Source organism: Parasteatoda tepidariorum, chromosome 2 (assembly GCF_043381705.1).
Source record: "Parasteatoda tepidariorum isolate YZ-2023 chromosome 2, CAS_Ptep_4.0, whole genome shotgun sequence".
NCBI lineage: Eukaryota > Metazoa > Arthropoda > Arachnida > Araneae > Theridiidae > Parasteatoda > Parasteatoda tepidariorum.
In genome coordinates, this window is record NC_092205.1 from 45,410,459 (window position 1) to 45,434,421 (window position 23,963).

Consider the following 23,963-nt stretch of genomic DNA (forward strand, 5'->3'; position numbering starts at 1 on the left):
CTCTTAAATCTTTAAAAATAAAATAGGACATTCGAATTGCTGTTTTAAATTATTATTATGCTATTAATATTTATACAGTTGAAAATCACTTGCTTATATTTACTTAACATAAGATGTTAATTTTTAAAAACGTTATAAAACAATATTTTGATATGTTTTTGAATATTTACTAAATTTGTTAAAAATTTCAATTTATCGACCAGTTTTGCCAGGTCTGTTTTTCCGGAAGTATCGGTACATGTGGCGGAAGTGTGCGTAATCGGACACTCCCATTTGTTTTTAATTTTCCCCGTCAAAACTGATCAAAGGATCAACAGAAAAGCATGACTTTTTTAACTTATGGTTTTGACAGCATTAATTTTTAGCTTTTTAATCTTTTCATCCTTATTGAATTTTCAAACATCTTTCATGACGATATTTTCTCGTTCCTTGTGATATTGTTTTATTTTCTTGTTTCCTGATATCACCTTTAATGAATTTGGTGACAGTATTTTTAATGTCACGTAAGTGATTTGTTATATTACAATGTCTTCGAAAATAAGCCTCCCTCACCATTCATTTGTGGCTTCTTGGAAGGAAGAAAAAGTTATAAAATGGCTTAAAAAAGTAAGATTTAAAAGCATCTCAAATGCATGCTATATAATTTATTAAATGTGTTGATTGCCATATTAATATTGACTGACATCTATAAAAAATACCAATTAATTATGTATTTATAATTTAATTGATTATGTATCATTATTTTTAATTGTTCTTATGAAAATTTCAAGTTTTTTAATCTATTGAAAAGTAGATTTTAACCAACTGAATAACTATACCAATATATAAAATTTGGAAGTATGTATCAAGTTATGGGGTTACTACTTTCAGTATTTTTTTAAATAATTTTCTGCTAATTATCATCCAACATAGAGATATTAGAAGCTGTTGAAATATGCTTATATTATTTTTTTCTAATAGATATATAAAATAAGTTCTGAAACTTTCCATTGGCTTTCGAAGTACAAACATAGCATAATTTGTGTACATGGTTTTTCTATAATTACATTGTTATGTTAACTGTTGCTTATGAGTTGTAGCATAGGATTCATTAAGAGCCAATGTATTTTAAATTTTATTAAATCTGTTAGAAGATAAATAATGAATTTTTAAGTGTTTTTTGTTTGTTTGTTAAAAAATGAATGGTTGAAGACATTTTAAGGCAATACTCAGTAACTTCGGGGGGACACTGCATTCTTTTAACACTTAGCTTGTTTCAAAATTTAAAGAAACTCATGAAATTCAACATTTTACATGTAATTGTTAATTATAACATTATGTTTTTGATTTTGCGCAAATATAAGTTACACATCATGATTAATATTGAATATACAGACTCGGCGCACTTAAAACTGTTTTAGTACTTAGACAATAAAAAAGCCTACAACATTATAGCGCATCATACTTTAAGGAGCCCAATCTCAATCAAGAGACCAAAAAATATAACTTTTTTTTATGAGTAAAGGAAATTTCTGAGCAAATGTGTCTGCATTAATTTTATAGAAGAGTGTATAGTTTACATAGGGTTCTCACTGTCCTTAAAAACTACTTAATTTTTATTTTGAAAATTAAGGGCCCTTAAAAATACTTAATTTTAGTTTAAGGTTTTTGAAAGTCTTTAATTACCAGAGTCACTAGTTGATTGGAACATTTTTTATTCTTATAAAAACATTTAAAATAAAAAGTCTGTGTATCTTATCTTTTGCCTAGAATGAGACCCTGCATTGAGGATAGAACATTTTAAGCAATATGAACATTTTTTCATCTTTTTCACATTTTGAAGTCAAAACAGAAATTTTTTTTAAAACTCTGGTCCATAACATGAAGAATTAAATAAATGTGTATCATATTATGTATAATAAATAATTGTAAATTTTTAAAAGCCATAACATTTTTTAAAATTCCTAAATCTACTAAAAAGTAAACAATTCTGTAATAAATACAATTATGTCAATACTTGCAACATAGTGATTTTCTTTTTAAAGGTAAATAATAATTGGTGCTATCACTATGGTACATGTATGAAAACATATGAAATAGTATATAAACAATTGCTATACTACTTTTAAGATCCTTAATTTTTTCAATCCTTAAAAGTTATAATTTTTTTTCAATCCTTAAAAGTTATAATTTTTTTTCAATCCTTAAAAGTTATTAATTTTTGATTTGATAAAAAAGTCAGAATATTGTTACAGAATTTTATGCACAATTGCTTGACATTAGCGTAGCTATAAAAATTTTATAGGCTAGGCAATGGCGTCTTTGTCAGTCACAAATATATTACTTACATATCCATAATTTTTTTTCTGTTATATCTGAAATAATTGTAAATGATAACTTCTGGGAAGGTCAAACAAATGGAATAGTATGATAAATAATTGTTATACTACTTTTAAGGTCCTTAATTTTTTCAAATTAAATCCTTAGAAGTTCTTAATATTTGATTTGATAAAAAAAGTGGGAATCCTGTAATAGGATTTTATGCACAATTGCATAATATTACATAACATGACATTAGCATAACTGTAAAATTTTATAGGGTCTTAATTAGGACTGGGCGATATTAGAAATTATATATCGTGATATATCGTCAGTTTTGCATCGCGATATANATCACTATATCGCTATATCGTTATATCGTCTTCTTCACTCGACGGCTTAAATCAGATCTGATGTATCGCTTGGAATGAAAGTTGCTGTATCGGTTTGCCGATATAGGCGTTAAATCGATATGTCGCGATATATCGATTTATAGCCCAGTCCTAGTCTTAATATTTGATTTGATAAAAAAAAGTGGGAATCCTGTAATAGGATTTTATGCACAATTGCATAATATTACATAACATGACATTAGCATAACTATAAAATTTTATAGGGTGGTCAATGGCATCTCAGTCGGTCACAAATATATTATTTACACATCCATCATTTTTTTTTCTGTTAGTTATTTATTTCTGAAATAATTGTAAATGATAATTTCTAGGAGATATAATAAGCAATTGTTATACTACTTATAAGATCCTTATTTTTTTCAAATTAAATCCTTAAAAGTTCTTAATTATTTTTGATTTGATAAAAGAAGTGGGAATCCTGTAATAGGATTTTATGCACAATTGCTTGACATTAGCATAACTGAATTTTTTTTATATGGTGGGCAATGCCATCTCAGTCAGTCACAAATGTATTATTTACATACCCATCATTTTTTCTTCCTGTTAGTTATTTATATCTGAAATAATTGTAAATGAAAATCTCTAGGAATATCAAACAAAATTTTAGAGAGAACCAGACTCATTTTGGCGTTTACCTAATTATACTTATGTATGTCTGGAACTAACCGAGTGCATGCCTGGAATATATCAAACTAAAATAAATAACTAGCAACAATTAACTAAGTAGGGGATTCTTTTTAATATAATAGTTTCTTTTTAATAATTCATAATCGATTATTTTAACTAATGATAATTCCCTTTCTCTCGATTTTTCTTATCACCCACACTGTTAAAGTTTCTTTAATAATGTGAAATTTTTTTTCATACTTTTTTAGTTGATTCAGAATCTAGTGTTGTGACAATCAGAAAATTTTCTTGATATCTAAAGTAAAATTTTTTTTAAAGAAACATATGAAAGAAAAGTAGTTTAAAGGAAGACAATAAATAAAAAGATGAAGCAAATTTTAATTAGTATGGATGGTATTTACTCTTAATGGCTTAATAGCCTAAAATTTTTTTTGCTTTATTTAGAGTCTTTAATTTTCTGTATTTAATTCAGACTTATTATTAGTGATCAATCTAAACATAGTTATTATACCATACAGCATTCCTCCAAACAGCAGAAAAAGTAAAACATTCCCACAACAGCCCATTGGGAGCCAATTTTGTAAAGAGTATTTATCTGAGGATAGTAATGTGATCAGCATTGTGCACCAACTGCCTTTACTATCTAGACAAGTCAACCAGTATAGTTGCAATAATTGTTTTTTCTTCTTTTATGGGACATTGTCTTGTTATTTTCTATAAAATAATAGAAAAGTGCTTTCAGATGCTAGCTCTGCTTCTAACTCCGAAACGTGTTAGCTGTACCAGCATGTATAAAACTATAGTAAACTTGATACTTTAGTTATAGTTAGACAATGTTTTTCCAAACCTTTCTGTTCTTAGCCTTGTATTTCTATTACGGCTAGATTGAAACTTTTTCTAAAAAGTAATATGCTCTGAATAATCATAAATTTAATAATTATAAAATAAATTTTTAAACCTGCATTACAATTTATTTCAAAATGCGAAATTTAAAATAGAGAATAGGATTTCACCTTAGAAAAGTAACTGGGACTAGTGATGTGCAAGAGAAAAGTGATGTAGATAAAGAATATGGGATATTGCTTAATACTTTTTCACCTAGCTGTAAACACAAAGAATAAAATCATGATTTTATTTATTTAAATTTTTTTTTATATTGAGTTCAAATTAAGAAGAGTTAGCTGTAGTATAGACAGATTATGATTTTGCCAAAATAGTTTTAGATAGTAGAATAGTCAATACTAGAGTTCCGTAGCAGGAGCACTAGTTAATACTAATGATTCATTTATAATAATTTTTTATTATAATACTTTTTTAAATTATTTAATACCAAATATGTTTTTAAATAATAATTTACTTATTAATTGTTTCAATTAACACCATATTAATTTCTTGAGAGCTCTCAAAAAATTTATTATTTTATTGTGGATGCTACATTGGTACTTAGATGAACAAGATCATTCAAGTTTCCTATTATCCTAATCAGTATTTATAATTTGAACCATTGTATTAATATACAATCGTGACATCAAGTTCAAAAATAATTAATATATATATATTAGTACATATCAACATGCGGCAATATTGTAACAGTATGATGCTTTCCAAACAGTTTATTATTGATTATTGTTGAACAAATTTTCTTAGCATATAAAAATATGAATTACCTCTCTATATTGACAAAATCGTAAGCACCATCGTTGTTTTGGGTGTTCAAGTTATGCTATATTTTGTTTTTCTGTGCAAAGCTATAAGAGTTAGAAACTTGAAATTGCTTTTGTGTGTTGACTATTTTGTATTTTAATTTTAATGAGAGTTTTTTTTTCTTTCAAAATTCCTATTTGTTCTAAGAGCTTTTTTGCTTTAAATATTGACTATTTATCCTTTGTTGAGGAAAATTTGTTTTTCTCTCTCGAGATCTTTATTTTAAATACTCTCTCTCAAGTAGATGTCAATCAAATGTTGTTAGAGAGAAAGAGAGAGGGAGAGAGAGAAAAAAAAACATGTTTTCAACTATGCATTTTAATATTCAAAGTATTTTTGAAAATAAAACAAACTTAATAAATAGCGATAAAAACCGTCCTCAATTTGAATTGTTATAAGTCTCTTCACGAGGGAAATTACTTTTCATTTATTTCTTCTTATTGAATCTCACAACCCATATTCCCTTGGTTATTCCCCCCCCCTTCTAAATACTGATGATTACTCTTCAAATATAGGTAATTGTCTTAGTTCGTTATGACTAACAAAATGTTTTTACATAAACTAAAATAATCGTATATTTCGAAACCAAAATGTTTTGTGTTTTTGTGGAAATTATTGACGTTTTAGAAGAAATAAACAATGATGAATGAGAACCAATTATCCTCCTAGTTAAATAAAAGAAATCTAGTGAATTATAACCAATATTTACAAAATGTATTATTTTTAAATGCAACTTTTCAGCGTAATCTCTATGTATAATAATATAATTTAAAATAAAAATACTCCCTTTAGCTTCAGTATTAGTACAATCAAAGAAGACTAAAAAAGAGTCAATGGTAGAAATAACAATTAGGCATCTTTGTGTGTTCGCTTGATACTTCTCTCAAATGATTTTCTAAATTTTGTTTCATTTATTTATTAATTTTTATAGATTCATTGTTAAGTTTTTTGTTTTAGGTAAACTTGGATGAATGCATTCCGTCTTTTGAAATTCGACATATTGATGGAGCTAAACTTTTAGTAAGTCTAAATTGAATTTTTTGCAGTTAAGAAGCTAATTAAAGAACTATAATAGCTGCAAACTACTAAGTGTATATATTTTTTGTTCTATGCTTCAATAAATAAATTTTTGCATTAGTAATCTATGCATAAGTAATTTTTATTTATTTTAAAACTATTTGTAAAATATTTCAGACAAAACAAAAGAATATTTCTTTGACTTGCTAAACATTTGCGAACTGATTAATTTATTTCTTGATTTTACCATTTTAGTTATCGGAGTTTAAATCGATGGTAATAATGATAAAGTCGATAATTATGAATTTAATGAAATAATTATAATATAAGCAAAAAAAAATAATAAATGACGTACGACAATTTTACCGATGTCACATTTCCTAGACTGGAGTTCCTACAATAGTTAGAGAGCTAAGACATATGGGTAATATTCGCTGATTGGTGGAATGTCGAAAAGTTGTGAAATGAAGCAAAACCCTTTCTCCATAGATTTAACATGGAGTCATCGACAAGGTATTTTTATCCAGCAGGATCTAAAAAATTATAAGCAGATATTCATTTTTCTTGCTTTTAAAATTTATCTCATCTGTTCAAATTATCTATTACGCACTAAATAATTGTTTAACATTATAATTAGATTTAAAAAATTACGATAGCTCTATTCGGTACTTTTATGAAGTTATGTAAGTTATTATATGCCAAATAAACAGTAAATTTTTTGACAAAATATATTTTTTTCCTTTAAAAAATTAGCTATAGCCGAAATTTTTACAAACGGACTGAAAAGAAAATAATATTTCAAACGGAAACGAAACCAAATCAGCTTATTAATAATTTAGTCTTTGTAATAATTTTCGTGTTTCATAGCTAAACATGAGGGGGGGGGGGNGCATTTCACTAAGATCGTCACGAAGTCAAAGAGATTTTGTCGAATGTACTAACCTCTCCTCTTTCTCTTTCGCAACCTTCATTTCAGACAATTTTGTAACTTTTGTCATAACTTTAGATACAGGGGCTCTATACCAACCAGGGACGAAATTTGGTTTAAAATACTTTATCAGGCTTCCTTCATTAGCATATCCATCTAATTTTTCTATCTTAACATACATCTAAAATAAGATATTACGCAATTCTATGAAGCATATTTTTTGGACAAATGAAAAATGTCAGTTAATTAAATAACTTTGTTTAATTCTGAAAGAGTTAATCAAAACTGTACAAACTATCTAATCAGTTATTGAATTATTTACTTTATTAATAACAAAGTCTTAAATCGATTATATATTTACGAAAATGAAATTGTGCAACAATTTATTTTTTGAAATTGATTTTAAGATGAAGTTGGAGTTACAAACTTGCAAATTTTTTTTTGTTTTTCTACAGAAAGCACTTTTAAGCACTTATTTTGAGATCATTATATTAATTTCATTTGTACAACATTAAAATTAAGCTTTTTATTTTCATTTTTAAGTTTTTGTTTTCTTTTGTTTCATCAGCATTCAGACGAAGTCTTCACTGAGAGCTATTATTTTTTCTTCTTAATTTTTGAATTAGCACATCGCTAACAGTATTTATTTTTAAATTATTTTGTTTTGTATGAGATATGTATCATATCCTTATTACGGAAAAGTGTTCCAAGTTCTGTTAATAGCTATGAAAGGAAAAGCTGTTTAGATACAACTTACGTTTTCGAGGAAGATGTGTTATATTCTATGCTTTTCTTAAATTTTTTTCTATTCTGAGAAAGTACCTATGGCGTTTCCTTTTAATTCCGCGTTTTGTGAAAATTAAAGGAAAGGATCTGTAAACTAACTTCACGATTTTTTTTAAAACTTTTTATTGTACCTTTAAGTATCAGGTTTTATTTTTCTCATTCAAATGCATGTTATTTTCTGAGTTCAGCGATGTAAAAAAAAAGTGTAATACTAAGTTGCTCTTTTTTTACTATTCATTCAGGATATGTTTTTCTTGTGTCAATTTGTTAGTATCTGAAATGTTTGATAATTATGAAATTACATGATTATTTATTGATACAGCATTTTTTTAAATGGAAATCTCATTATAAGAAGTTATTTTACCTTTACGCTGTTTTGCACGTTTACACGCATTTAAAGAAGTTGGATAAATTGAAGATAGAAATATTAACATAATTTATTAATTTTTTTTTTCATCACTGAAATTTTTTTATTAATGTCTACATTTTTGTGAATTTAATTATTCTTTTTATTTGAGAGTTATATCCTTATAAGTGCCGACCGGCCTGTGTAGGGGACAGGGAACTGTCCTTGCATCAGAAAGGTTCTGGGTTTGAATCCCGGAATTTGAAATGTTCTTTCCTTCTCTGTACTATCTGTCCTTTCTGTGGGAGCGACATTGGCCCACCTAATATGGTGCCCCTGAAGAGAGGTCAGCAAAATCGCCCTGTAGATGCCTGAATTGACGGATGTTAACACAGACAGGCATTGGGGAGAAAAAAAATATATCCTTATTAGCTAAAATTTAAATCAAATAACGTATTACATAATTGGGAACTCGCGAAGAAATGAAGTGATTATGTCTAACCATGTGATTTAAATCAGATTTAATTGGGTATCTGCAAGTGACGTCACGCGTGTGGGTCGAACCTGATTGGCTTCTGAATCGACGAATGCTATGATTTATCTTCAATGATGTCACTTGCAGACATCCAATTAAAGCGTTTTCATTAGACAATTGTGAATTGAAGAATTAAAATTGAAACTAATTTGTAAAATTAAAATAAAGTTTCATTATTGATATATGTTGGAGGAAAAAGCTTTCACGAATATATTTCTAAACGCAATAAAAAGCAAATATCTCTGAAGAAAAAGCATTATTATCATTTCTGTCTTCCAGAAAATTATTTTAATTAGTTACAATTCAATTTTTAAAAAAAAAGTATTTAAATGTTTCTATGATCTGTATCTTTTTATTTATTTGTTAAGAATTAAATAAGTTTATTTCGTCTTCCAGGAATTAACTGAACAAAAGTTATTTACATATCAGGATATGAAAATCAAGCATAGAAAGTAGGTATTACTTAATTTTCCCCTATGTTTTAATTGTTTAACACTGGCTGAATGCATTGCTATATTAATATTGTTTTACCTTATTTTTACACATGTTGTTTAAAAAAAAAAAACAGATTTAATGAGATTGCAAACATTAATTTAATAAGAAGTTTGGTCACAGCAGGTGGCTAGCCACTTTTCATGGCCACTGCTTAAAACATCATCCCCTGCACTTCCGGAGGTCCGAAGGACCCAAGCCCTTCGGACCGTTTAATAAGTTTAACAGGATTTTCAAATTGGGTTAGTAGATTAAAAATTCCAAAATAATTTTATTGAAAAGATGTTAAACTGTATCAAATAATACGCCTTAAATATTACGAACGCATTTTTTATGTTGAAAAGTGAGTTGCGTAAGTTTTGAAACAAATGACAATCTGATTTAGAACAAGGCAATATATTCCTGAAAGGAAATCCGTTTTTTAATTGGAGAAAAAACGATTCATTCATTGTACTTTCCTTTCCATTTTAAAGACATCTATTATTTTTTTCACGATAAAGTTTTTCGTTCGCTCATAAAAAAACATATGAAAATGTTAATTCTAATATAGAATAATCAAAATATCTGAATATTTATTTTAAGTAAATTTGCAGCTAAATTAAACATATTCTATATTAGAGTATTATTTTCAAATGTTTTTTGTAATCTTACCGGGTGAGAGGTCGGTGGCTATGGTGAGCCGGGGAAATCCATTTTATTTTAATAGTAATAATCGAAATAAAAAACAAATTAAAAAATGTAAGTGCAACAATGTAAGTGCAATTTTAATTGAATCACTAATTTATAAATGCCTCTGTATTCATTAACTTTGATAACTTTGATTCGATAACTTTGCATTGCAAACTAGAAAAATGCGTACATTTCCTTGAGATATGTATAAAATATAATGTAATAATCGTTGTATACCTATTTTAAATACTGAAATCTAACCCTAGTTTCAAAGTTAGTGTGGCATAGGTTCAAAAACATTGTGTTATGTAATTAATGAGAATCGTCTGTTATTTTTATATTATATTTATTGCATTGAATAGAAAAATGAAACTATAAAATATGTCTTTTTTTTAAAATGATTAATAATCGTAATTTTATTTTATATTATAAATATCATAAAAACTTCCATCAGTCAACATAAGTGCTGTTTTCAGTATAAAGACTATTCAATTATGTTGCTGTTGTTTGGGGAGGGAGCATTAAAAAAGCCAAAATTTTATGAAAAGCCCAATTGTCATCGGTTGAAGTTGAAAATCGGTTGAATAATTTTTGAGAAATGAAAATTTTGATTTCGTTCATATTTCGTAATTCATCAATTAAAAATACTTAGTATTAAATGACGTAAAAATGTGCACATCTTACAGTTCAAATTTTTTAAACGTTATTAGACAAGATCGGTGATGAAAAGTTAAAATAATATACTCGTTTGCCACGAATTGAGCGAAATCAAAGAAGTTACAGCTTCGTTTTCTCAAAGCCACTGCAAAAAGGTTTAAATTTAACTTCCTCTTCACAGTTACAAAATTCTTCCTAAGACTTGAATGACCTAAACCCTAAGCCGAAGATAATAAGAGAGATAATTAATAAGATACCCTTATTTAATTCTTTTAAATTGAAAAAATTAATTTGGTAGATGTGAATGATTTAAAATATCTATATTTTTCACAATTTTACTCAGATCGTGGCAACCGTGTTGCTTTTACATTATCGTACATTTCAGTATTTTTTTTATCTTTATGTGTTGTCTTGTCTATATCAGTGCTAAATATTTCCAAAAGTTTAATCTTTATACATTCTTCATTTTTATTGCATTAATAAATGTAGAAAGATTTAACAATTAAATCCACTTTTTTTTAATAACACTGTTTTTTTGGTGGGGGCACTAATTAAAATTGCGATTTCCGAGTCTAACTTTTAATTAATTTTAACCAAAGGTACAGAAGCATAGACCAACACGTGTAGATAATTTAAACTATTTTTAGTTTTTTCTTCGTCAAGTTTATTTATTTTTGCAAGGTTTTTAAAGAAGTTATAGTTATAGCAAGCACATATGACGCATACACGCATACCTCCGATCAAGATAACAAATTCACTTACTCTCGATTACATTTCACAAGAGAAATTTCCATTTTAATTAGTCTTTGACCGAGAAAACACATCCGTAAAAAAATCGGGAAGCAGAGAAACCTGTTTCCTTTTCTTACGATTTTTTTTTCTACCGCCTCCTCAAGAGAAGTCACCTTCGCCTCGATTTATCGTTCCGGTACCTCTGATCGGTGAAACACACCCCAAGGTAGCGAGCAGTTCTTGACTCATTCGCGGTCGAGACACCGAACTTCTTGCTCGCAGTTGTGAAGGTTTTTCGACAATTTTTCTTTTTTGTTTTCATTCCGATTTTTTTCTTAGTTATTTTCTAATGATCTTAACAATTCATTTTTAAGTTAATTATCCGCTAATTACTCTACCTACTGTCCTTACGCATTGTGAATAGTTTTTTTTCTTTACATAATTTTTTTATTCTAAATTAGAAGACAATAAGTTTTTATCTCGTTGACGATTTTTTTACCAATTAAATAAAAAAAAAAAGAAAATTCAAACAATTTTTAAAAATTAACCTTAAAATATTTTGCAAACGATATTTTGAAAACGCTTCATTACAAAAATTTCCCCTTATTCATTTAAAAAATTAGAAATGATGAAAATCTTTTGGATTATAAGTTTAATTAAAATAACTGATATCAAAATATTAGTTCAAGATCATAAGTTGAAATAATTTTCATTGTTGAATGAGAGACGTAAATCGTAAGTCTTAAATTGTTTTTTTCCCCTTAATGATTTCATCTGTAACTTTTCGCTTAGTAATTAATTATTTAATTAACGAGAGTAATATATTTCTCTATAAACAAATTAATTTTCACTGATATTCTAAGAGTCTTAAGTCCATTCAGAGAACTATAAGAATTTTATAGCAGGATATCGGAGAATTACGCGGTTTCGTTGTCTGACACTTCCCATTGTTTTCATCCAAGGACGATTTTAAGATGAATGGAAAATATCTACGACTTAATATCGTTCTCGTGTTGTTGTCCTCTGCCATCATTTAATCTTTTTACTCAGTGCATAAACAAATCTTCATTTTTATTATTCAATTTGAATACTTGGTTTGACTATGCAACGTAAAACAGAAGAATTGCAATTAGCTGTACAGGAGTACTTAGATGTGGATTGGACATCTGTCAAATGGTACTTAAGGCGGTAAGTTAAAACAATTCAAATCGTTTATTTACTTTAAAAATATGAATTTTAAGATGATTTTGATAATTTAATATAGTTTCAACATTAATCTCTTAAATAAAAGATGTGATATATTTAATTAAAAATTACTAATATTACCAAAATATTTTTATTTTTTTGCCCAAAGCTTATTGAAGTGATGCCACGCTTGCGTAGACTGCTAAACATTAAATATTTTAATGAAAAAAATTATACAGTTGTTTAAAGAAATTGCAGTATGCAGTGTTTTTTATGTAGACGTAGAGCAATGAAAATTCAAGTTGGAACTAAACCCCATATTTTATTTTTTTCATTATCGTTAAATTGAAAATTGTCTTAATTCGAAGTTGAAAATCTGTGTTTTAAAAAAAATTATGTTTAAATATATGAAAATGTTTTTATCTTTTTATTCATTGTCTTGCTAAGTACGAGTTTTGAAAGCAATTCGCTTGAAAGAGTTTTTCTTTTAAAAAGTAAATTCTTGTTGAAAAAAACTTTTTTTTGTGTGCATCACCATAAATTGGCACTTTTTTCTAACTGTTCATTATAATTTCCGTTCTGAGTTTTTGCATTTGCAAACATGACGTTGTTAAAAGAATTCTTGTTTTTACAATATAGGATATAAATAAGAATAGCAGATGTGTAATAAGGAAATAGAAGCAAATCAATAAAATAGTTAATTTCATTTTTTGAGCAATTTCTGTACGTTTACAATGCATATCCTACTGCTGAATCAAATGCTTTGTTAACGTAGTTTAGCGGGGGAAAAAAAGCCTTCAGAATTTTCCTATTGTTCTCTTATCTCCTGTTTTAATTATCTCTTATTTTTTTCCACCATTACTTTGTTAAGACATAACTATTTTCATATTTTTACTGGATACTATATTCTATTTTTTACTGGATAACTTAACTTATTTGGCGAATTTGTAGCATTTTATTTCTCCTTGAAATCTCAATAGTGATTTTGCAAAAGAAAAAGAATTGTTAAACCTGCTTATCTTACTTTTAAATTTCCCTAAAATTAATAAGAAAAAAAATAATATCAATAAATAATAATAAATTATATTTTTAAAAAATGCAATTCACAATATATTCCTGAAATTCATCACATGCATTTTTAAAAATCCTTCACACGCTAGGAATGGGGCAATACTTTACAAGCATATTTGTTTTAAAGCACGGTCGATTGCAATTGTAAGGTTTTAAAAAAATAATTTTTCAAGTATAATGCTTGTTATTCTGTTTATTGTTAAAATAATAGTTTTGAAAACCAACTTTTTATAAAAAAATATATGAGTTAGAAAGTCATTTGTTTTAAAAATTGTTTGATATGATGGATTTTATATTTTTAGGAAAATGTTCTATTGCGAAATCTTAAGTTTAGTGATTTAAATAATTTTTTCCCTATAATTGTGTAATTAAAAAAAAAATCTTATTATAATTTATTTATAATACCTTACTAGAAGAGTTTTTAGTTAATAATATTAAAAAAGGAAAATATTTTTCGAAAGGTCTAAATGTTAATATTAAAAGTTTGATTTTACAAACACTAAGGTCAAAGTTTTGGGTTTCTTTTAAACATGGAAATTTTATTTTCATATATTGTAAGATTTTTGAAAAAGTTTTTTTTAAAAACTTTGTTTATCCTGATTCTATAATGTTAATATTTCGTATATTTATGAAGACATACTAAAATATTAACTTCTTTTTTTATTATTAGTGCTTATGTCTTCTTTAAACTAAACGCTTTCTATTATTATTTATTTTATATTATTTAAAGGAATTGTCTTCTTTTTGTTTTAATTAATGAGACTACACTTTATGGAAAGAATTTCAATTGGGCCTTAAATAGCCTGCAGGTCCGGTCAATTTTCTCTATTTCTTCCCCACTTCATTACATCATTTTTACTTCATTTTTCAATAATATTTTGTATGTTAGTGTTAAATATGAAATTATCTGGAAAATTACATAAAACAAAAATCTTATCGAATATTATTTTATTCGGAAAAAATAAACAAATAAATTAAGAAATATATAGTTTTTAAATAATGTATGTAAAAAAGCAATAAATAAAATATTGTGAGTTTTTTGTGATATATTTTTAGAACCACCTTGTAATATTTCAATGTCAAAACAATGTGTACGAAACGCCCATTCGATCACCTCTGAAATACACTTCTTTATTATTGAAATTTGTTTTAAAGGTGTAGAATAATAACAAAAAATTATGAGCTAAGTTAATGAAAATCCACTTGCGTGGGACTTGGTTTATCGTAATTATAATTCAGGATAGGTCAATTTAGTAGAAAAGTGCATGGAGTAAGAAATAGGATTGCGATTCTCGTTTAAGTAATTAGCTTCTTCCTTTAATAAAACCGTGAAAATATATTAAGCTGTTTTTTATTGCGTGAATATGATACATTGTCCTTGCTATAAGGGCGACATAATTTCATAATAATTATGAAGACCTCGATTATTTCGCAAGATAGGATTGTGTACCTCGTTGGCGCATTGTGTTTATTGTCCACTTTCTGTAATGTAATTATTTTCTCAGTTTCATTATGTGGAATTGTATTAACTGACCTTTTCAGGTGTTCTGGTAGAACAGCTTTTATAAGAATGAACAAAAATTAATTCGTTATAAAAAAAACAAAGAAATTACATATTTTTAAAAATTTTTATGTAATAAAATTGTAGTCTAGTCTAAATTCTTTTATCTTTACGAAATTAATTTAATTTTGTTTCTTCTTTTTTTCTTTGTTTATTTGTTACAGTTTTATTAATAACAGTTTTTATTCTCTTGAAATAAATAATATATATTGTTTTTATTACTTGTTTTATATTTTTAAATAATTTAAAATCCCTACATGTAAATTATATTGCATAATTTTGGATGATAGTAAACAAAAATGAATTAAGAAGTCATCTGTATTGCGCAATTTCCCTTAAATTTTCTAATTGAAACATTACATCTATGCTTAGCTACGTAACTATTAAATTCAAGATTATAAGAGTAAAAAATTAAAATAACTTAGTTATTTAGAATAATAAATCAAGAAAAAATTCAGTTAAAAATTAGCGTACAATCATGATTTAAGTTCTTGAATTATAAATAATAATGTTTTGAATATTTCATAATTTTTATTAACCTTAATTTACATGAATCTTAAGGTAAAAGACAGTAACGGGATTTAAACTACTTGAGAACAGGTATGCATGACGAAATTACTATTGAAATATGAAAACGTAATTGAAGGAACTATTTTTTTTAATAATGTGGTATATTTTTTTGAGTTTAGTGCATGTTAAGTAAGACTGATGCATTGATTATTTCCATTTTTTTAAAAAAACTCTTAGGAAGAATGGATATTCATCTAAATTTCTTTTGAAATTAAATTTGCGGTTAGTGACTTTTAAAAGTATTCCATCCAGTTCAAGGCTTTATTATAGTGGGTTTCAATAAATCAGTAAGTAAGATCCGTAAGGTGTATCTAAGAAATGCAAATTTAGGTGACCCACAATATGCTGCATAAATACTTTTACCTCCTACAATCATTCTTTTCGTCTATTTTTATTTATTTATTGTAATTTGAACAGTGCAATGATCACTTAATGATGGTAAGAGAACGTCCTTGTAAAAACGCGTTTTCCTAACATTATAGAAATTATCTTTTCTGGAATAAATTGTTCTTGTTTAGATAGAAAAAATATTCAATTAAATTTCGTTGAAGGTAAACTGTTTTGATAAATAGGTAAAATGTAGTTTATTTTGTAATGGTTATTTGTTAGCATGAAACCGATGTTATATGCAATAAGTGAAAGAAACACCCTTGTTTTTATTTAAATTTTACAATTACAAGCGGGTTACGCATCTCATTTGTACTTATAATTCAGATGTGCTATTTCTTTTTATAAATTTGCTTAACTTCTGTTTAATAACCTCGCAGTTCCCAGATTTCAGGATTATATCAAACGTAGTTTATTGTGAACAATTACAGCTGCATTTAAAGTTTAACTTTAGTTAGTTAAAAATAAATATTTTTCCAAGCAGTTTTTTATTGCATATTGACACAGAATCAATTATTAAACAAATATATTTAATCACTATGTAAGTTTACTGGGTATTTTTTTTTCTTTTGTTATGTCATTTGTGCTATAGTCGGCCGCTACTGTTGAAGTCGATGATCATAGATACGGAAGAGCTTTTTTATTTAAAAAAAAAAGTAAGGTGTAAAAAAATGCTCATAGCGTAAGAATTTAAACCATGCAAGCTTTTTTTTCTAACGAGAAACTTATAGAGATAGATTTAAAAAATTAACCATTACAAATTATACGAAAATATCTAATAAGAAATGGAGATGTGTTTTATTTTATTTGCTGTGTCCGAAACTTCTAGAGTTGCGGACACAAAAAACTAGCTATATGTGATTATTGTATTGTGTACAATTACAAGACCACGTTAATTGATACACATCAATTGATACATAACTGTTTAACAAAATGTATTGTTATACATAACATCATCATGGCCCTCTCTAAGGTTTTCAAATTATTAGCCAGTAAATTAGCCAAATATCAAAAGTATTCTCTAATTTTCGAAAGTCTTTGCCAAATGCAAATCTTAAATTTTTTTTATGATTTATGTTTTTCCCATCGAAAACTATTTTACGGTAGTTTGTTTCAGGCTTATATTATTAAGACCCAATTCTAATTGGTTAAGCGGCGCATCTACCGAAAATTTCTGTAATCGAATAAAAAATACTGATTTGTTTAGAAAAATTCATTTTGACGTAATTTTAGTTTCTTTCCAGTGGAAAAAATCATTCGTCAATACTTTCGCTAAAACAATTTTATTATCTAAATTTACGATTTTATCGCATTTGGAGAGGTAGCGAATGCTGAGAGCGGGCTCTGATAATATGTATTATATTATGTTGTGTATAACAATAACATAATTGTTGTAATTGATACATAATCGATACATTAATTTATACATTTACAAGGCCTAAGACATGGGGAGTAAAAGGGTAATACTGCATAAGGATCTGAAATGAAGGCTTTGATTTAAAATAAAGGATATGCTTTCGATAACTAATCCTCGTATGACTTAATTTTATATAGTTTTTAAAAAAGTCACGAAAACCTGCAATTTAAGAGATAAATTTATACTATTTCAAAACTTATAAGGCAGGACATACCTTTTTTTAATAAACATAAATTTTATGAAAATTAAATTTAAAACTTAAGGATTTAAGACTGCTTCTGTTTTTTCACATTATTACTGTTCATTCGGCTAGTTACAGTTTTTAACTGCTGTCTTAAATTGATGAGAGTTTAAAATTCATTTCCACCATGCGTCCATTTCCAGCTGAAATAACATTATAATCTTCTTCGTATGGCATAAGTAAAGACGGAAATGCAGATGAACCCGAGGATGCAATAAAAGAAAGGGTAATAAACTGTATCACAATAAAGAATGAAGTAGCTGCTAACATGTATTAGTCGGATAATTTCTTAGACCACAAACGCTTGATCAACGGAGTATGTTAAGAGAAAGTGGTTATTATTGTTCATACGGTTGGTTTAATTTTAGTTATTTGTGTCAATTTTCACTTTTTGAAGTTATTTTAGTCAAATTAATTTTTTAATAAGTAACTTGTGCGGTAGAAATGTCGGTCAAATTCAGATAATTTTGATAGTTAAAGCTTATTTATAATTATTTCTGTTAAACAATTGAGAAATAATTTTTTTTAATTAGTCCTTTTTTTTATAACCATCGTTTATCGACCCAATTTTGGGTTTACGACTACTAATTTTCAACTCCGTAGCCTTGTTATTTTGAACTCAATCCGGACTACAAGAGAACTCCTTGATCAAGTATTGAGAGAAATTTGTCTTCGTGGAGGACTTTTTGATGGAACTAACCCTCACTTGGTTTACATGGAGAGGAAAACCACGAAACCCTTCCACGGACGGCAAGGGGACGCTAACCCATAATCCGTCTAATCACTGAGAATATTTTACGTCAGCACTGTGGTAGGTGCTAGCCGGGTGCGAAATTCGTATCGACCAGCCATCGCTGGGATTCGAACCCGGCTCACCTCATTGGAAGACGAACGCTCTATCGCGTGAGCCACCACGATACTTGTTATTACTTGTTATTCATGCAGTTAACTTTTAATAAGGGTGCGCAACCTTTTTCGAAAAATGGCCGCGGGAAAAAAATTAGGCTTTTGAGTTTTATTTTATTTCAATAATAATAATTTACTCATTTGAATTAAGAGCAATAAGAAAAATAAATCAATCTGTCTAGTCTATGTATTACGTTTCTGAATTAAAAAAAAAGCTTGAAAATTTTCTCATTTTGTTTTAATCGTTTTAAATTATGGCAGATTTCAAGCTTTTTGTCTGTAAAACAAAAGTGTTTAGACTTACGTCACTTAACGTAGCTCCTCTCCCATCGAGTTCCAAATATCCAAACAATCATTTCAATTTTAAATCTGATATGGGCTTTTCCTAAAACTTACGTGATATACGTTTTACGTTATATTTTAATCACAAAAAAGTAAACTACTTTATTTAAGGAACTGATTTGAATAGTAAATAATTTGTTTGATGTCAAAGCACCATTTATTTTAATTTTAAAGTCAATTTAATTATAATAAAAAAAGAAAAGAACAGTGGTTATGGTTTTTTGTTCCTGTTCGTAACTATTACGTTCGTTGCAAATTTTGCTAATTTTATTCAAAAATTTTCAATAACACTCTGTCCCATGTACATGCTGTTTATTTTAATATACTTAATTGAACTGTCATAATATGCAGAATTTATTTCACACAATAAGTTGAATTTGAAATTTTCAATTTTGGAATTATGATGCTTTTCCTCTCTTAAAAGTCCTGAGGTTTTGCCTTTTGAGCGGAGCGGTACTGATATGTCTGCCGGTTCTTAAAATGGAAATCTTTGAAAATGTATTTAAAACTGTATAGAGGAAAGTTGCTATCATTGGGCCGACTTTTTTATCGGGCCATATCCATTAATTTTTAGCTATCGACAATACGAGATGCCTATTGATTGCTTAGTCTACTTAATGTAGGTTGAAAATCACCATATTGGCTGTGCATTAATTTGCATACAAAGAAAGCTTATTTACAAGGTGCTAATTTAGATATCTGAGAGACGTTAATAGTGTATTATTTGTTACGGATAACTTTTAAAAGTGTGTGTAATGATTATTATTTCGCTATATTAACAATGGCTTCATAATTTGCCTACTGCTATTTGTTTTCAATAAGCCAGCCTGATTTTACGTTGAATGGGCTGTGAACTTAATATGGAATTTATATCGAGAATAATATTTTGCTACTTTTTCAAACTGGAATAAAATGCCGTTATATCTTATTTTTTAAGCAAACCATGAGAAGTGGTGTCGCAGGGTATTCGATGAGGTGAACTGGGTTCGATTCCCGGCGATAGCTGGTCGATATGAATTCCGCACCAGGCCCGCATTGACTACAGTGCTGACGTAAATTATCCTCATTGGTACACGGGTCATGGTTTAAAATCCTCTTGTCGTTAGGCAAACCGTGGGAGGTTTTCGTGGTTTTCTCTCCATGTAACGGAAATGCGGGTTAGCTCTATCAAAAAGTCCCCCACGGAGACAAATCTCTCCCAATCCTTGATCCAGAAGTTCCTTTGTGTTCTGGATTGGGTTCAAAATTACAAGGCTACTGATTTGAATATTAGTAGTCGTAAACTTAAAAAATGGGTCGGCTGGTGAACGACGGTTATAAAATATAAAATAAAAGCAAATCATGAGGCGAATCAATGATTAGGTAATGATTTAATTTATTCCTTATACTAGGTACTGTCTTCCATTGTATATCATAGTATGTTTTAATGTATTTTCTGCGAGCTGTGTTGCTTACGAATTAGGCTTGTTATAGTTCAAAACATTTTACTCTTATAATTGCGATACTCGATTGATAAATAAAATAGCTTCCAGACTGCCTATTCATAAAAAACTTTCTGACTCAATGAAGGCGACCGGTTTCTTTCATTAAGCCACTGGCCTTTATTTTTGATTTTTCTTTTTTGAATATTGACTACGTTCAGTTATGCGTAGTATGGAAAGTGATCATTAATTACTACTAGTACGTCACTTTAAAAATCTCAATTTAGTTCTTTCAATGGTCATTTAGTTTAACTATATGACGCAAAATTTTTATTTCATATTTTTCACGCTTTTTCATTATTTTGTTTTAATTTGGATCGAAATGAGTAAAAAAATAATATACTTAGTATTTTAATAATTTATGGTTATGAAATACAACAGGAAACACCTGTGTCTCTTTCTGCGTTAAAGGTAAAATCTTCCAAACGCGGCTCACTTTCAAACAATAATTTTCTTAAATTAGCAATTATTTAAATCTAAGAGAAAAAGATATCATCATTGAAATTTCTTTTTTTTGCAAAATCAATTATGGATGAATTTTTAGAATATATAAATGATTTTTTTTTACTTCAAAAAACTACTTTTTTAGCATTTCATATTTTAGTACAAATATAATTCTGGTAATCTGATAGATTTTTTCAGTAACTATTACTGTTTTTTATAATTAAAAAAGTACCAAAATATATTTTTGCTTGTAATTAAAGCGTATATTAAACTATATATTAAACGTCCATTCTCGTCAAAGGCTTAAGTGGCCTATTGATAGCAACCTTCTTATTAAATCTATAAAGTATTTTGTATTTGGATGGATTTAAAAAAAAAATTATTTGCTTTAATTTCTAAATAAATATTTTTCGTATATTTTAATATAAATTTTTCTGCCTCTAAAATGTTATACTTTTAGCTTTAAAATTTTTTTTTGTGTCAAATCTGTAGTTAAGTAGCCTGATAATTTTCTTGCAACTACTATTTTTTAAACAAAAACTAGTTAAGCGATAATGACTAAATGCTCTAATTAAAAGCTTGTAAATAACAGACAGGGTTTAGTTGACCTCTTTTTTAAGAATAATAGCTATTCTGAGAAAATCAAATGTCTTGCTTACGCTTAATATTTTCCTTTTTAGCGTCCAAAAAAAAAAAAAAAAAAAGCATTNTTTTTTTTTTTTTGTTTTTTTTTGTGCATTTCGACATAACGTACTCGAAAAGCTCATAAATTAAAACAAATCGCGCCATATATTAAGCTTTGTTTGCGTGTGCTACATTGCAAGATATGTATGTGAAAACTTTCCGTGAAAGCTTTTGAGTTTTTCATTAGGTATAGAAAAATGTTCGTTATAAACGTTTATTCGTTATAAACGTTTATTCTATTACCGTAATTTCTATACTTTACATGTGTAATTCATAAACAAGTAATATAATATTTTTTTTTTAAAGTCAATTCTGCTTAGGTCAACAAAGAAGAATTTTACTTCATTTGTTATAATATAAATAAAATACTAATTATAACGAGTGTGAACTTATAGTGGCAATTAGAAAATTAATTAATTAAATTTAATTAATGAATTAATATTTGAAAAATCTGTATTAACATCATATGTCATCCACTACAAGTTTGAAAAAATTTATTTGAACTTGAGTGGATAGATAAAAAGTATGTCATTAAAAATTGAAAATTTGAACAAGATATATAAATATATATAGGGGAATGTAAATTAATAATAGGAATTTAAAAAAAAGAAGATGTCTTAATTAGTTTAATGAGTAGAGATTAAAGTATAATTTATTTCAGAAATTTTTTGTATTTTCAATAAAGTGGATAATGAGTAATGTGATAAATATCAATATTTTATTGAAAAAAAATTGTTTAGAATTAATAATAATTGGTCACATTTTAGAACCCGAAAATTATTATAACTTTTATCACACTTATATATTTACCTATCATAAATTAATTTTTTTTGCAATGTTTATTTTTTTAAAAAGAAAGATTTTATTATTTAATAATTTTTATTATTTAATACTTTTCAGTATTTAATAATCTTTATTATTAAAAATATTTTATTATTTTATATTTTAGCTCATTTATGTGTTTTAGATTGAAAAGGCAATTTTTACAAAAAGTAAAGCGAAACAATGTAATTTTTTTCGATTGTAAAAAATATTAATTAATTACCTTTATAAATTAATATTTTGTTGCTAACAGTCATTGTTTTTAATTTTAAAAGTGAGTAGCATAATTTACATGTTGCGTTTTTAATTTTGATTTTGAGGTAAATATGAAATGTTAACAACATATTATTGCAGATACTTATGCGATCTGAAACCGTTTATTATAGTGTATCTTGCTTTGTTTAGTTAAATTTGTTGAGTGAAATTTTTTTAATAAATCAAACATCTTTTTTTATTTAAAATTTTTAAATTTTATTATTAAATTTAAATATTATTTAAAACTTTAAATATTTATGGAGGAAAAATTTTATTTTTAAGATAAATCTGTGTAAAACAAAGTTTTTATTATTATAGCTGCAGGTAAGTAATTTTACTTATCTTTTAAAATTACCTAATATAATGGACAGATAGTGTATGGTTTTATGGTTGTATTCAAGCGGTCATTGCTTTTTTTAGCTTGTGAAGCGTTGCATTTTAATATGCACTGAAACGCCCTAGGCCGTCCATTTTCTTTGACAAATGCCAATAGTAATCACTTTGGTCTGATACAGCACCTAAAAATATGAATTTTTATACATCCACCTTTACTGCTTTCGATTTTCTTAAATGTTTACTTTAATATAATATTTAATTAAGTAGATACAGTATCTCAAAAACTGTTAACTGCTCACATTTTGTTACAGATTACTTTAGCATTTAAAAAAATAGTTTTATCATTTTTTTATTGCTTTTGAAAAATTGTTAGCTTTTATCTTTATTCATGCTTGAAGTAGTAACGTACCACAACCAGAAATATTTTAATATAATTCTTTTGTGTCATTATATTCGGATTAAGCTGATCCAAAAAAAGAAAAAAAGTCGAGATTTCTTTTTTTTGTGTTAAGTTAAAGGAATGTATGAAAGGATTGATTTGTGTTTCGGTATATTTATCAATAAGGATAAAAATAGGTCATCATAATCTTATTATACGATATAAGAACAATATTTTACGATTCATTTTCTCATTCGGCATGAAATGAAGCTTATGTTTTTCTTTCGTTGAAGTAAGTTAAAAATGCATTGATTTCGAATTAAATTTTTTTTTGCGTTGTATTAATCTTTTAACACTTGAAGACCTTGTCATATGAATAGACATTCTATCTCCTTATTTATTCTATTAATAATTGCTTATTCTATAAATTTTTTAAAAATTTTTTATCGATGTTTTTCTAGAATAGCATTTACTTCTGATATTATAATATAATTTTAAATATTTTTTCAAATCATTCGTAAAAATTTTTTTAAAATAAAAATTTTTCCCCCTTAAAATATTGATATAATGTTTCTTATAAAATCTTTTAATTAGAGTACTTTTCATATTTTTTATTTCCTTTATTTAGTGATTATTATTCATAAATGTATACTAATTTCATTTAATATATATTAAGAC

The 23,963-nt window shown here is 26.9% G+C and overlaps 1 protein-coding gene across 2 annotated transcripts in view; it reads left to right on the forward strand.

Annotated features, from left to right (window-relative positions):
• The first annotated feature begins 242 nt into the window (after positions 1–242).
• LOC107453700 (lymphocyte cytosolic protein 2) overlaps positions 243–23,963 on the forward strand; it is a 63,529-nt gene continuing 39,808 nt past the window's right edge. The window contains exons 1-3 of one of the 2 annotated variants that reach the window (XM_016070619.4): positions 243–606; positions 6,000–6,062; positions 9,051–9,106. In XM_016070619.4, coding sequence (XP_015926105.2) covers positions 526–606; positions 6,000–6,062; positions 9,051–9,106 — 200 coding nt within the window. In that variant the 5' untranslated portion in view covers positions 243–525. Of the gene's footprint in view, positions 607–5,999; positions 6,063–9,050; positions 9,107–11,388; positions 12,393–23,963 lie in introns of those variants that run through there. The other variant, XM_016070620.4, reaches the window with a different exon arrangement.